Source organism: Chelonoidis abingdonii, chromosome 2, assembly GCF_003597395.2.
Source record: "Chelonoidis abingdonii isolate Lonesome George chromosome 2, CheloAbing_2.0, whole genome shotgun sequence".
In the NCBI taxonomy this organism is placed as follows: Eukaryota; Metazoa; Chordata; order Testudines; family Testudinidae; genus Chelonoidis; species Chelonoidis abingdonii.
Window position 1 is genome coordinate 58,957,126 of NC_133770.1, and position 14,442 is coordinate 58,971,567.

A 14,442-nucleotide genomic window follows, 5' to 3' on the forward strand; every position below is an offset into this window, starting at 1 on the left:
CACATATTTGCAAAACCAGAGGATTCAAAGAAAGAGCAAAGCAACTCAGTACACTTGTTCGCAGCCAGCAGAGGCCTTGCTGACCTTCAGCAACCCCTTTCCTGGGAGTTGTCACAACCACAAGCCTTGTGTTTTTACAACATCACTCCAGATCAATGTGATAGGGAGGGAAGTTTGGATTCTCCTTGTAACCCCTTCTATGCTGGGGCTCAAGGAGTGCCTTAATCCTTGAATTGAAAGTACTGAGTAATGGCAGTGTATCTGTTCAATTGTTTTTAAAACATACAATGCAAGTTCTTTTGTTTGTTGCTCCCTATGATCATGGGGAAGTGTGCCTTTTAGTCTTCTCTTTTCCTACCCCTTCTCCTTCTGTTGTCATTATTGGATACTTGGAAGCACTGGTGAATCATTCACAATAATTAATGATAGCTGGTATGGTGCAGTTTTGAAATGGCGGCTATGACATTGTAGTAATCTAAGTTATACGGACAAATGTAGCATGGCTAGAAGGACATTTCTGTGGGTTTTCCAGTTGTTGCCAGTGATGTGCTTCAGTCATTGTGGTGAACTCTGTGAATTGGGAAATAGGTTATTACAGAGGTTTTAGCCAGAATGTGCCTGGCCCTTGGGCAGGTGTGACTGGAGAAGGGTGCAAGGAACCTTCCCTATCTTTTTGTACCTTCTGTGCAAGGGCCAGAGACAGTATCAAGCTCTGCATTTGGTGAAGTGGAATGTTGGCCAATAACTTTATGTCTTGGACAACTTTGCTTTATAAAGGCAAGTTTACATCACCTTCCTGGTCAGTTACCATTTTTTCTCCATTTCCACAACACATGACAAAATATCCCTTTAATATTTGCCTTAGATCTTGAAGAACAGTTGAATTGCCCTTCTTGTTCTTGGCTGAAGCCATCATTAGCAGAGGGTTGCTTTTTCCTGCTAAAGGAAGGAGTTTCCCAAATAGATCAAGGTAGAAGGTTTATCCAAGATCAAGTGTAAGTTTGATATCATAGATTTATGTTGCCCAATGCAAAACAAAGGTTTAGAAGGATTTGTGAAGCTAGAGCTGCTTAGGACTTTTAAGGAACACTTTCAAGTTTCCCATTAAATCACTATAGGCAAAGCAGAATTATTTAAAAAGGATCATTTATTAAACATTTTTTCTTTACAAAGTACAATCAGTGTTTTGGTAAATTTGATTTTTGGTGTTCGCCTGTATTTACACACAAGTCTGTAACAGAAAATGTGTCTTGAATTTACACTTGGGACATAGTATTAGAGTTATCATCATAATTTTGATTTCTACCAACATAAGCAGCCAACTCAACTTATCCACTGGTTTTAAAATCAGAAGATGAAAAAACAATACTTCTGCTGAGTGCTTCCCAAGGTACTCAACTAGGATGTAGAAGTAATGTGTACATTTTTAGGGGTAGGGATGGTGGAAATAAATTCCTAACACGAGTGGAACGTGATATTATTTCTGGCAGGTCACTGGACTATCCTTATGATCCTAAAAATCATTCTGGCAGTTATAAGATAAGAAGAATTGAGGAGCAAGGTAAGTTTAATAATACCCTATTAGCAGCAGTTGAAAGTAAATGCAACATAAGGTTTGTTTTGTCTGTGGTAGAAGGACGTGCCCTATCAGACACTACAGTATTGTTCTTTACTTGAACACAATTGTCTACATGTATTGTCTGTTTTGGGAACAACAAAACAAAAATAAAGAGACAAGAAGCCGTTTATCATCATGAGTGATTATTGCCATCAGCTAATATTAATGCATTACTAAGTGAAGACAGGAAAATGCTGTAAGATAAATATTTACAGAGTTAAAATACATTTCTCATCCACTTGACAGTGATTTTGTGGCACTGTGGTTTTTTTCAGAATATAACCTCTGTTGAAAGCAATGTAATTTTCAGTGCAAGCTAAAGCAAAAATACCTGCCCACTGTCCATAAACATGACAAACAAAGCTGGAATGTTCAAAGCAAGTTCATCTTCCGCTTCCCACTCTTGAGGCACCTCTAAGACATGGCACTTACTGTAAACCATCTAAAAATCAAGAAAAGCAGACACAATAAGCTTGAATTTTTAATAACCATTCAAAAAAAAATCACTGCCAGAGTCACTTGCATACGTAAACGATGCCTGTGGAAGGCATGCCGTCATAGCATTTCTTTCCTGAGAACGGAGCTGGGATCCTCTTTGTGTATCATAAGTGTGCGTGCTCAGAGCTGTGATCACTATCATGGCTGTCATCGTTTGCTAGTGAGTCCCCCGTGTGCTGGAGGCCAGCTGCACCAATTCCAGAAAGCTCTGAGGGAAGCAGTGTGCCCTTTTTCACATTCACCAGTTCCTTTTCCCGGGCTGCTGCCCCTTGCTGGCCCCCTTTTACCCGCTTCCATTTCATTCGTCTGTTCTGGAACCAAACTTTTACCTTAAAAATAAGAACAAAGACATGGTCACTGAGGGCTAATGATGTTATCTGTAACACTAATAAATAATAGCATCACGTGTTATTTGTGTAGCACCCAACAGGATGCTAGTTTCTTTACAGAACAAATACAAAGGCAACTTGCCTTCGCCAATGACCTGACAGTCTAATTTTAGACTTGAAGTAATACCTGAGGGGAAGGAACAGGGCAGCGGTTTTAATGGGGTTGCCAGGGCTTGCTTAGACTTGCTGTGGCTCGGACTGAAGCCCAAGCCCCGTCGCCTAGCCGAAGCCTGAGGGATTCAGCCCTGAGCAGCAGGGCGCAGGTTAGCGGCCCCTGCCTGGGGCTGAAGCCCTTGGGCTTCAGCTTTGACCCCTTCCCCACGTAGGGCAGTGGGGCTCGGGCTTTGGCTTTGGCTCCAGCTTCCCCCCACCCAGGGCAGTGAATCAGGAGGACTCAGGCTTCAGTCCCCCCTCTTGGAGTCATGCAGTAATTTTTGTTGTCAGAAGGAGGTTGCGGTGCAATGAAGTTTGAGAACCCCTGGAATAAGATGATGAAATAGTTAATAAGTTAATACGGTTATAAGAAATACTTAGCACTACTAAAATGCCTTCCAGTGGAGGATTTCAAAGATCCTTAGAAACATTTATAAATTAACACTCTTGTGAAACAAGGATTATCCCCATTTTGCAGATAAGGAAACTCAGGCATTTGGTCAGGGCAGTGACATGCACACATTAATAGAGAGCTCAGAAAATAACCATTTTCTTCTATCTAATTTACAGTCTTGTGCCTTAACACTGAACCATACTTCTCCTTCCTATTTTTTTTGTCTTTTTCTAAGTATTTTTTCCGAATATGCTAAGTACTTGGAAAATGTACAATGAAACAAGAAATTTTCATTCAAAAACAAGAATGGAAGAATAAGAATAAGAAACAACTGTACATTTTTTTTACAGGTCAATTCCAATTTAAATGCCCCATTCAACACTTTTCCTGATATATGCAAGGCCATGTTAGAAATTTTTTTATAGTAAATATTTATAATGACTTCTCTTTTTGGCTCAAATATGTATTACTATAATTCCTGTTGTTGCTCTCCTTTTTGGTATGAGACAATTCTTGTCTCCTGCAAATTTGGTGTGCTACTAAGCACTGCAAACTGCAGGCAAGCTACTTTTCCAATTGCCCAAATACTAAAAGAGGCATTGGAACTCTTATACATATACCAGATCCTCGGCTGATTCTAAATCAGCCTACGCCATTGACATTGAAAGTAAATTTATTTTGTGAAAATGAAAGAAGAGAAAAAATAATTATTTTAACGCCCTCAGAGTTACTGCTGTAATGGAGTGTCCCAAATGTATCTTTGTGTCTCTTTTAACATGAAAGTTCTACAGAAAATTCTACAGCATGAGGTAACTTCTCACTTGGAAAGGAACTGACAGCTTGGAATGCTGAAGTGTCCTCTGCAGTGGTAAGTTGAATATATTTTAGAGCTTTAAAAGAAATGCCAAGGAGTTGTCACAGCAGGACTCATTGTACAATATCAGTAATAGAGTCACAAATGGATGTTTTGAGGAATTTATGTTGTATATCCAGGAAATCTTACAGGCTTTAGCCTTTAACATTATTTTGAATGATACATTAGAATTTTACAGCAACAGAATTGATGTTTAAAGTCACTTTTTTGTATTTATTTACTGTACTCATAGTGTTGCTGTTAAAACTAATCGGAGCTCTTAAAGCCAATCATTTGGGAATAAAGCAAAATGATTCTAGGTTGGTTAACAGCCTCAAATCTATGCACATCCTTTCCTTTAGACTACTCATCAAAGCCAAAAGAATCTGGCTAGTAAAATCAAATGAGCGTAAAGGGAAGGTATTTATGACTGGCTGCTGTGATGTTGGGAATTATCATACTTAGGCCATATATCAGAGACTTCCATGAAAGCAGTGTCTTCATAAAAACACTATTTGTACTGTACTTACAGCTCTTTATGGGAAGTTACAGATGTCATTTTTTTACAGTGAAGTTCTCCTTTTAAAAGACACTACAGCACTGGTGCCAAACACTGTAATAAACCTGTAGTGTTTGTAGCTATGGAGCTGATCCAAAGCTCATTGAAGTCAATGGGAATCTTCCCACTGAGATATAAAAAACATGCTCTCAGCAGCGGCAGCTCCAAGCACCAGTGCTCCAAGCGCATGCCTGGGGTGGCAAGCTGCAGGAGGCGCCCTGCCAGTCCCTGCGAGGGCAGCAGTCAGGCAGCCTTTGGCGGCTTGCCTGTGGGAGGTCTGCCGGTCCTGCGGATTCGGTGGCAGTTCGGTGGCGAGTACGCCAAAGCCGCGGGACCGGGGACCTCCTGCAGGCAAGCCGCCGAAGGCTACCTGACTGCTGTGCTTGGGGCAGCAAAAAAGCCAGAGCTGCCCCTGGCTCTCAGGGTATTTTTGCAGTTCGGACAGATCAAGGAATATGCTATAGTGTCAAAAGTGCATCACAGTAGTCACTTGTCACCTTATTTTGCAGAAACCACTCTTTGCATAATATCTTATCTATCTGCTTTGGGCAAAATCATTTACTATCCTGCACAGTTCAGGTTGTATGTGCGTAAAAAATTGTTGCAAGTAGACCATTGCCCTTTTGAAAATCCTAGTGCTATTTGGGAGGCCCAAAGTCCTAGGGGGAAAATAATCAGTGAAACTGAGGATTCGACAAGACCCCCAGCTACTCTTGCAACACGCTGAGATCAGGAGCAGTCATTAAGAAGGAGGAAAATGTGTATGGACAGATTGTTCCTTTTCAATTGTTCCCCATTGAATGTGTGGAGCATATTGCCACTAACTTTCCACCACCCATGATGTTCCTCTGCATGTAGCAGTTTTAGTACTATACATGGAACCAGGATTTGGTTCTTAAGACCAATGAAGACATTGTAAACACAGCTAGTGATAAAGAGCAGGTAAAGGAATACTTAGAATGACTTGATCCATACCAGATCATATGCACTTACAAAATTAACCAAATTCTGGAGTCACTGACAATTTTTTTTAAATGAAGAGTGATTGAAAACTTGGAAAGAACCAGAAGACTGAAGAAAAGCAAGTGAAGAACTAAACCTATCTTCAGAAAAGAAATGAGAGTGATCCTGACAATCGCCACTCCACAAGTCTAACTTCCATTGCTAACATCTCAGGACATATATTAAGAGGAAAGAACACTTAGCATTATCAACTTAGAAGAAAACATACAAGAGAGATTTTGTATAATAAAATCAGTCTGTGAAAATTAATTCTAATAGATTCAGATATTAATACAGTCATGTGAACTTAAAATGAGCAGAAGCAGAATAAAATAAATTAAAGTACTAATAAACAGCAATATATCAAGCTGGGAGCAGGTGTCTAATCGGGTATCACAAAGTGTTAGTTCCTGTCTTCTTTAATAGTCTCAATCATGTTCTTGCAGAGCAAGAGAATGCCACATTAACAAGAATCAAAGATGAATGGGAGGTGTTGGGAAAACTACTAAAAACAGAAAAATTCAAACAGCTTTAGAAGTTGGAGATAAGTGCAGGATATAAATAAATGAAACTGAACTTGGAAAAACTCAAGCTAAAACTTCTGGGGAAAAACACTTCACAACACAGAAACATGGGAAGAAGTAATGCTGAAAGAGACCTGGGAGTGATAGTGGACAGCAAGTTAGAGATGAGGTTGTCATAAGATGTAGCAGTTAAGGAAAAAAAAACACAGATAGGCAACTATGTTACTAAGTAGAGAAATTATAGCTCTGTTCTGTCAGACTTTGGGATAATGCATTCATACTGGGGCACTTTGTTTCCAGAAAAACAGAGAAATTTGAAGCTGTTTACAGACGTTCACCAATCAGTGATAAGGAGTGTGGAGAGACTGATTTATGAAAACAGATTAAAAAAGAGCCAAATAGCTATGCTTGGCTAAACAATGACTTGGAGTAGGCAGAGAGGGGAAAACATACATATAAAATTCTACAAATATCTGAAGCCTATTCACAGCAAGATATGAGAAGAATTATTTAAGAGAGTCTGAGGAAGCATAACTAGGAATAAGGTGATGAAATTAAGAAACTCTAAATAGTTGTGACATCTAAGCTAAGTGGTGGAAAGCCCTGTCTTGTGGGAAACAAAAACTTGACTGGACAAACCGTTAGTAAATGTATGTAGGGAGCTATCCTGCAACTTATTCATAAATGATCTGGAGAAAGGGGTAAAACAGTGAGGTGGCAAAGTTTGCAGATGATACTAAACTGCTCAAGATAAGTAAGACCAAAGCAGACTGTGAAGAACTTCAAAAAGATCTCACAAAACTAAGTGATTGGGCAACAAAATGGCAAATGAAATTTAATGTGGATAAATGTAAAAAGATCTTTGGAGTCATCCTGGATAGTTCTCTTGAAGATGTCCACGCAGTGTGCAGAGGTGGTCAAAAAAGCAAACAGGATTTTAGGAATCATTAAAAGGGGATTAGAGAATAAGATTGAGAACTATATTATTGCCCTTATATAAAATCCATGGTAGGCCCACATCTCAAATATTGTGTACAGAGTAGTACGTCCTCCTCATCTCAAAAAAGATATATTGGCACTAGAAAAGGTTCAGAAAAGGCAACCAAAATGATTAGGAGTGTTCGAGAGGGTCCCATATAAGGAGAGATTAAAGAGGCTAGGACTCTTCAGCTTGGAAAAGAGGAGATGAAGGGGGGATATGATAGAGGTATATAAAATCATGAGTGATAATAGAGAAAGTGGATAAGGAAAAGTATTTACTTATTCCTCATAATACAGAACTAGAGGTCACCAATGAAATTAATAGGCAGCAGGTTTTAAAACAATACAAGGAAGTTCTATCTTCATGCAGTGCACAGTTCCAACTTGTTGGAACTCCTTGTCTGAGGAGGTTGTGAAGGCGAGGACTATAACAGCGTTTTAAAGGGAATGGAATAAATACTATGGTGGTGAAGTCCATAAATGGCTTATTAGCCAGGATGGTAAAGACATGGTGTCCCTAGTCCTGTGTTGTCAGAGGAATGGGAGATGGATGGCAGTGAGAAGATCACTGTGATCATTGCTCCGTTATGGTCACTCCCTCTGGGCACCTGCATTGTGCTACTTCAGTAGACCAGTATAGGGGCTAGATGGACTTGTGGTCTGACGCCGGTGACGGCCGTTCTACGTTAGAATTTGGTATATCGAAACGTGAAGGGCTTAAACAATGGAAACGGCAAATACCTTCAAACATATATTAGGACCAAATTTGGAAAGTTTGTGTTTAAGTTGAGGTGTAACATTGGTAAAGTGGGCCTTAAAGACTAAGGAAAAAATATCCTGAGGGAGTCTATCATGTGGTGTAAGCATTACATATTACAGAAGGACTTGGAAGGCAAAAGTGCAATATATAACCAATTGAGGCTGCCCTCTTTAATCTGCACCTTAAGGGCAACGAATTTCAGATGTTGATTATATAAAGTCATGTAACATATGCCCCTACCACCGTCCATTCAGTTAATTCCCTTAGGCCTGGTCTACGACCGGAGGGAGGGGAGGAGAATCGATCAACGATATGGAACCTTTCAGCTACGAGAAATACGCATAGTTGAAGTCGACGTATCTTAGATCGAACTATATCTCACGTCCTCACACAGCGTGGGTATCGAACGCGCGGCTACCCCCATCAAACTCCACTTCTCGCCTCTCGCCTGGTGGAGTTCTGGAAGTCGATGGAGAGCGTCCACGGTATCCGATTTATTAGTCTAGATGAGAATAGATCGATCGTTACCATACAAGGATCCGGTGGTAGTTGTGGATCAACCTACTTCTAGACACTATGTAATAATCCTGTTCCAAGCTAGGAAGAAGAGTACAGAGAAGCTGAATTAACACCCAACACTGGGATAGAAAGTGGACAGTTAAAGCAATTTGAAGCAATATAATTACACCTTCTGTCCTCTCAGATTACGTCACTGAGTGAGATCTGGTCCCTAATTCTAGATCTGGGACTTGATTGAACTTCCATGGGATGAGCACTATAGGCCCAATAATAGTTGAACACTCTAGCAAGTGACAGCAAAAAGTCTATTCAACCAGCTTAAAGTATATCCTACGTAAAGACCATCAAAATGCAGTTATAAGTGGTGTGGTCCTTCCTTTACACAGGGGTCGATTTTAATTATCCCCAGGTGCTCCTGTGAGTGAATATTACTTACTTCCTTCCATTTTGACAGGCCAAGCGTTTAACATTCCTGGTGGGCCAAATCTTCTACTATTTAAGGCAGTCAGCTTTAAAAAAAAACAAACAGATTGTAACTATTTAAAACTGCATATAGACTGTGTTAATGTTTCATTACTTCGATGATTAATAAATAGTCTGCATCTCTGAGGCAAATTTAACCTTATTAAATGATAAACCAGATAACTTCAAATGTAGATAATATTTATTTTTATTTTGGTAAAATCTAATAATAATAATTAATAGATTTATAATGATATAAATATTATTAACTAAACAAACGTATATATGAGCGATACTAGAAACTAAAAAAAACTTGCAATTCAATTTTGATTTCTCATAATTCGTTAACTAACACAAGTAGCCATTAGATATCTCACTGCTTTGACAAAATGAGAGACATACTTTATAACTTGACGATTCATTCAGAGCACAAAATACAGTTATTACTTGTATTAGAATCTACTTAGGCCTGATCCAAAGCCCAGTAAGGGCAATTGAGAGTCTTTCCACTGACCTTCACTGGAGAACTCATAGAAAAAATCAGGGTTGAAAGGACCTCAAGAAGGTCATACAGTCCAACCCCCTGCTCAAAGCTAGGGATGGATCATCCGCAGACTAAAACTCCAGCCAAGCCGAGGCTTCTGTCTAGCCTGACCTTAAAAACACTCTAAGAAAGGAGATATCCACACCACCATCCTCTCAGGTTGAAACTCAGCATTCCCATGCTTACTAACCACCTTTCCTCTAGTGAAAACAACGCTTTTTTCGCTATAATTCCAAACGTAAACCTTCCTCCCAACTTGCAGACTTTGAGACCGAATTATACTCTTGTTCTGTTCATCTGCCACCACTTGAGAAAAGTCAGATCCATCCTCCTCTTTGGAATATCCTTATCAGGTAGTACTGGAAAGAGTCGTCAAATCCGCGCCCTCTCTAACTATTCATCTTCTGCAGAACTAACAAATCCAGTATCCCTCAGCCTCTCCTACCACTTAAGGTCCATGGCTCCAGCCTCCCTATTTCATTTTTTTCGTTGCCTTGTTACATCATGCTAGTTGCGACCTTTCAATATTTTCCAGCATCCATGTCTTGTAGTGAGTTGGGACCTCTCAACATACTGGACCCACAGTACTACCAGAAAGAGACCTCACCAATGTCGAATTGGAGAAGGAACGATATAATGTCCTCTGATCCCACCACATGTCCTTTTTCTGCAGAAACTGCTGGCTAGCACACTTCGGGTACCTAATCTGTACAAGTGACAAGTGGGATGCTTGCTGTCCTAGGATGCAGGACGTGCACTTGATCACTAGTCTTAAGGAACCTCAATCAGGTTTCCTTATTTGGCACCAGTCACCTGTAATTTGTCTAGTCCGCGTCTGTATTCCTATTCCTTACCATACCTCCAGCGTACTAAAACCGACTGCCTCCCAGTTAGTGTATCATCTGAACTGCGTGAGAGGTCCAGTTAGTCCACACATCCCATCTTCTTAAGATCATTAATGAATATTTAATAAAACTGGCCCATGACTGACCCCATGAGGGGCAGCTGCTCTTGATACCAAACCGGCTCTAACTGGAGCCACCATGGTACCGAACCATTGAGATCACTACACGTTTGTATGGAGACCACTAACCCTCTAGCCATAGTTCTCCAATGATCTCACCTTATACCATAGTCCATTTATCCAGCCCGGGACTAACGTTCACTTTGACGGTCAAGAACAAGTGGAGACACCATATGGGTACTTACGCCATCAAAAAAGCTTTCTCACAGGTATATAGTGAGATCACATCCTCACTGCTTCCCTCATCTACAAGGCCAGGATATCTTTTTCGAGGCTAGAACGTTCAATTTAGTAGCTCAAGTCATGACTTGCCCTTGGTACAACATATCCGGATAGCTTGACTTGTTAATCTTCTTGTACTCTACTTTCTCTTTTCACCTCTCAAGTTGCCATCAAAATTGAAGTTCTCTTGTGAAGGCTTTTGTCTCACACATGATTATTAAATCTTCATTAGGACTCAGAGTCGAGGCTGACCTGGCGCTATAGCTTCAGTCCCAGGAATCCCTCATCATCCCATATAGTAATAAAGAGTAGGCACTCTCACATTAGCCTTTCCTCTCATGATATTCAGGTCTCAGGACCTCCCCGCAGTCTATGCTATTCGGAGCTTTTTACATATGAATCAATGGCTATTTTACGGCTCTGCAATCTCATCCTGCCAGCCTCTTTATGACACTTCGGATAACAGACGACATTCCGGTCGCTACTGCGCTCATGTACTTTGTGTGGGGCATTAAAGCGAGCTTACTAAATAGTTTCTTCAACAAAGGTTATAGATTACAGTGCCTTTAAATGCTTCATTCTTATGCGTGCTAATAATAAATAATTAGAGAGGTCTTTTCACATGCTATTTCCTCTAGAGATCAAATTCAGAGTATATGCCATGAAAATCTGAACTCTCCTTGAATTTTGTGATACATAATGGGAGGGAATAGGTTACTTGATACATGATCTCTAACTACAATTTAAGATACTAATAGGTTCACCGGAAAATGTGAAAGAATTTAGAAGGTGTCAATTATCATGTGTATGATGCGTGAGAAGCTCAATGCTTTCTTTGCAAACAACAGGCACTCTTTGAAAGTGCCTTAGTGGCTACATGCACATGAAAATGTCATACATTAGGTATAGGACTGAAAGGAGAGCGAGGGGATGCGGAGCAAGTCACGAGGCAGAGCCTGAGTAAACCTTTGGCGGGGGTAAGGCGGAGCGATATGAGTATGAACTAGCCCACGTAATTAAAAAGTTACAGCATCCCTCAGACTAGTAATGTTCCTGTAAATAGCCAGCCAATAGTTACGGTTCATTGTGTCTTACTCAAATTAATTAATTAATACCAATGGAAATTACTATTGTGAGGTCCTTGAATCCGATAGGATATAGTTGCTCAGTATTCACCTGTGAGGTGGCCCTCAACATTGGCCACTTAGATGGATTAGGATGTTCTGGAATAGCGTATTCTCTGATACGATATGCGTAGTGAGGTGTACTTATAAACGGCCAGAATCACGTCCATTAAAAATATGAACAATGATATTTCTGAGAGGTGTACGATTTCCTCTCTAAGCTTTCTCACTAAAATAGACATAAAGCTTAGGCAACGAAACAATATAATATATTTCACACACACATACGTTATTAGTAAATTAGTAGTAGTAGACATACAGAGTTCATGTGTCTGTGTGTGGTGGTGTTGTAGTGAGTGAATGGAGAAATGAATTCTGAGATAAGCACGCAGCCATTACAGCATTAAGTGAACTATTTCTAAATCAGCAGTTATGGGCCAGTATATTTTTAGACCACATCTGCTGCATATGGGCCATGAAAGCTTTTCTCTATTAGTGGGCCGACAAGATTTGTTTAGCATTGGTAGGTGGCGGTCAGACTGATATAAGCTGTTATGCTTAAATAGGTTGAGACCATATGACCTTGGTGTGTTGAGCATCTCTGGGAAGCGACACCAAAGATGAAAATCGTTTTTGCTGATGGCTGATTATTTTAGAGAATACTCTACAAGTATCGACTAGCAGGCAAGATGCATTATGAAGGCTGGAAATCGATTTATTCGTTTAGTGGTGTAACGGCCACTATTTGTTAATTAGCAAATTACTAGTATTCAACCTAAGGGCCAGAAGGTTTACACTACTAACAAAGGGCCAAATTCTCTGCGTTCTTCCACCCCATCACAACTTCAATAGGATCAGGCGTGATGTGAAAATTGGCCATGCTTTTAAGGTCCCAGTTCAGCAAAAAGCAGATAATTTCACTATATGTTACTTTAGCAGGATATCCCTAAGTCTATTAACATCAGTAGGTCTTAAGCAGCATGCTTAAATGCTTTGACTTATCAGGATGGATGGCTGAACGAGGACTGAGCATTCTGCGTTGACACAGAAAAGTCCTAACTGATGTCTTTCCTTAAAAAAAACTTGGCAGAGGAAAATAATATTTAATCCTTAGTGTCTGATAGATATGCTTGTGACTCGCCTGGTGATTATAACTGATATAATGACTGCCTATCCTGTACCTCAGCCCATAGTCCATAGTTCTCAGCACATAGTAACCTTTTTTCTTTAAAAAAAATGCTAGCTTCTACTAGGGATCCCCAACCCTGCTAAGATGCACAATAATTAGGATTTTAAAGTTTGGAATTTTTATGTGTAGAACTATGTCTGAATCTGGGGATGTTTGAGGATAGGGACGCGGGAGAGAAGTGGAGTACTGATAGTGTAGCTTATTAGAGATAATATAATTCGTTAGTTATGTCCCTCCAGAGGATATTTGTCACACTAGTTAAAAGAGAATCAGGTAGCTAAGGCTTTTAACTCTGGGCAGAAAATCATTGGTTCCACTCTCTACCCTCAAAGATATTACGTCTTTGATACACAGCTATACTGAAGATCATAGGTGTAGCGAAGGCTCTTTAACTCGAGGTTGCAGTAGACACATATAAGAAAAACAAGTCAACAATGAAGTGATATATCATTTTCTTTATAGTGAGAAAAAATCACAGGATGTTTCCTTGAGTAAATAATAATATCAACATTTGGGGTTATAGATGAGGACAAGTACTATACACGCACACAAAGATATAAATCTTATATTACGTATCATTTAAACGTAAACAAATAACATACAGTTGGACGTAAATTAGGAGCATGACAGTACCATTGAATAATGAGGAGTTTGTTGCTCAAAGATTTTACTGTAGCATTTTGTTGTTTGAAGATGGACCTCGCATAACTTTGTGAATGGACTTGTAGACATCATTAGGAATATTCTCAAATGACACCTACGCCAAATACATACTAATAAAGACCACAGTTATGCTGTACTAGGGTAACGTTCATGCATCAATCATTTCTTGTACAAACATATGTCATAAACACAGATAGTTAAAGGGTTAATGCCTCTTTTAACCTGTAAATGGGTTAAGAAGTTCACCTAGCCTAGCTAGACACCTGACCAGAGGACCAATGGTGGAACATAGATGTGTTTTCAAAAGGAAGAAGGGAAGTTTTCCTTTTTTTAGAGTCTCGGTTTCAGCCGGTAAGTGAAAAGATCGGAAAGGAACCAGCCCTCTTATCAGAGTAGTAAGTTTAGAAAAGGGATTAATAGATTTATGTTTATTTTTCTTTGTATTGTCTGGTATCAATTAGAGGGAAATTATCAAAATTGGGTATTTGGGTATTTTTTTTGTGTAAGCTAAGTTTTTTTGCCACAGGGGAAACATTCTCTGTGTTTGGAATCTGTTGTCTGTAAGAAGTAGCTGGTATTCTAATCTCTCCCAGAGGGTTTCTTTTACCTTTCTTTTCCTTTAATTAAAAGGCCTTTCTTAAACACCTGAATTGATTTTTCCTTTTTTTTAGATCCAAGGGGGTTGGCTCTGGATAACCAGGAGTTGGGGGAGAAAGGAGGGGGGATGGATAATTTCTCCTTGTTTTAAGTCCAAGGGGTTTGGATAGCTGTGTTCCCAGGGAATATGGTGAAGTCCCTCAAGACTACCCAGGGAAAAAGGTAGTACTTGGGGGTGGTGGCAGTGAATACCCAGATCTAAGTTAGTAATTAAGCTTAGAATGCCATGCAGGCCCCACATCTGTACCCTAAAAGTTCAGAGTGGAAGGAACCTTGATAAGCCATACAACACAAATGCACATCTCTC

At 39.8% G+C, this 14,442-nt stretch overlaps 1 protein-coding gene across 1 annotated transcript in view; it reads right to left on the minus strand.

Annotated features, from left to right (window-relative positions):
- Positions 1–1,129: 1,129 nt before the first annotated feature.
- The window catches only part of MEOX2 (mesenchyme homeobox 2), a 91,116-nt gene continuing 77,803 nt past the window's right edge, over positions 1,130–14,442 (minus strand). The window contains exon 3 of the mRNA XM_032784101.1: positions 1,130–2,445. Within this exon, the coding sequence (XP_032639992.1) occupies positions 2,221–2,445 (225 nt within the window). The 3' untranslated portion in view covers positions 1,130–2,220. The remainder of the gene's footprint in view (positions 2,446–14,442) is intronic.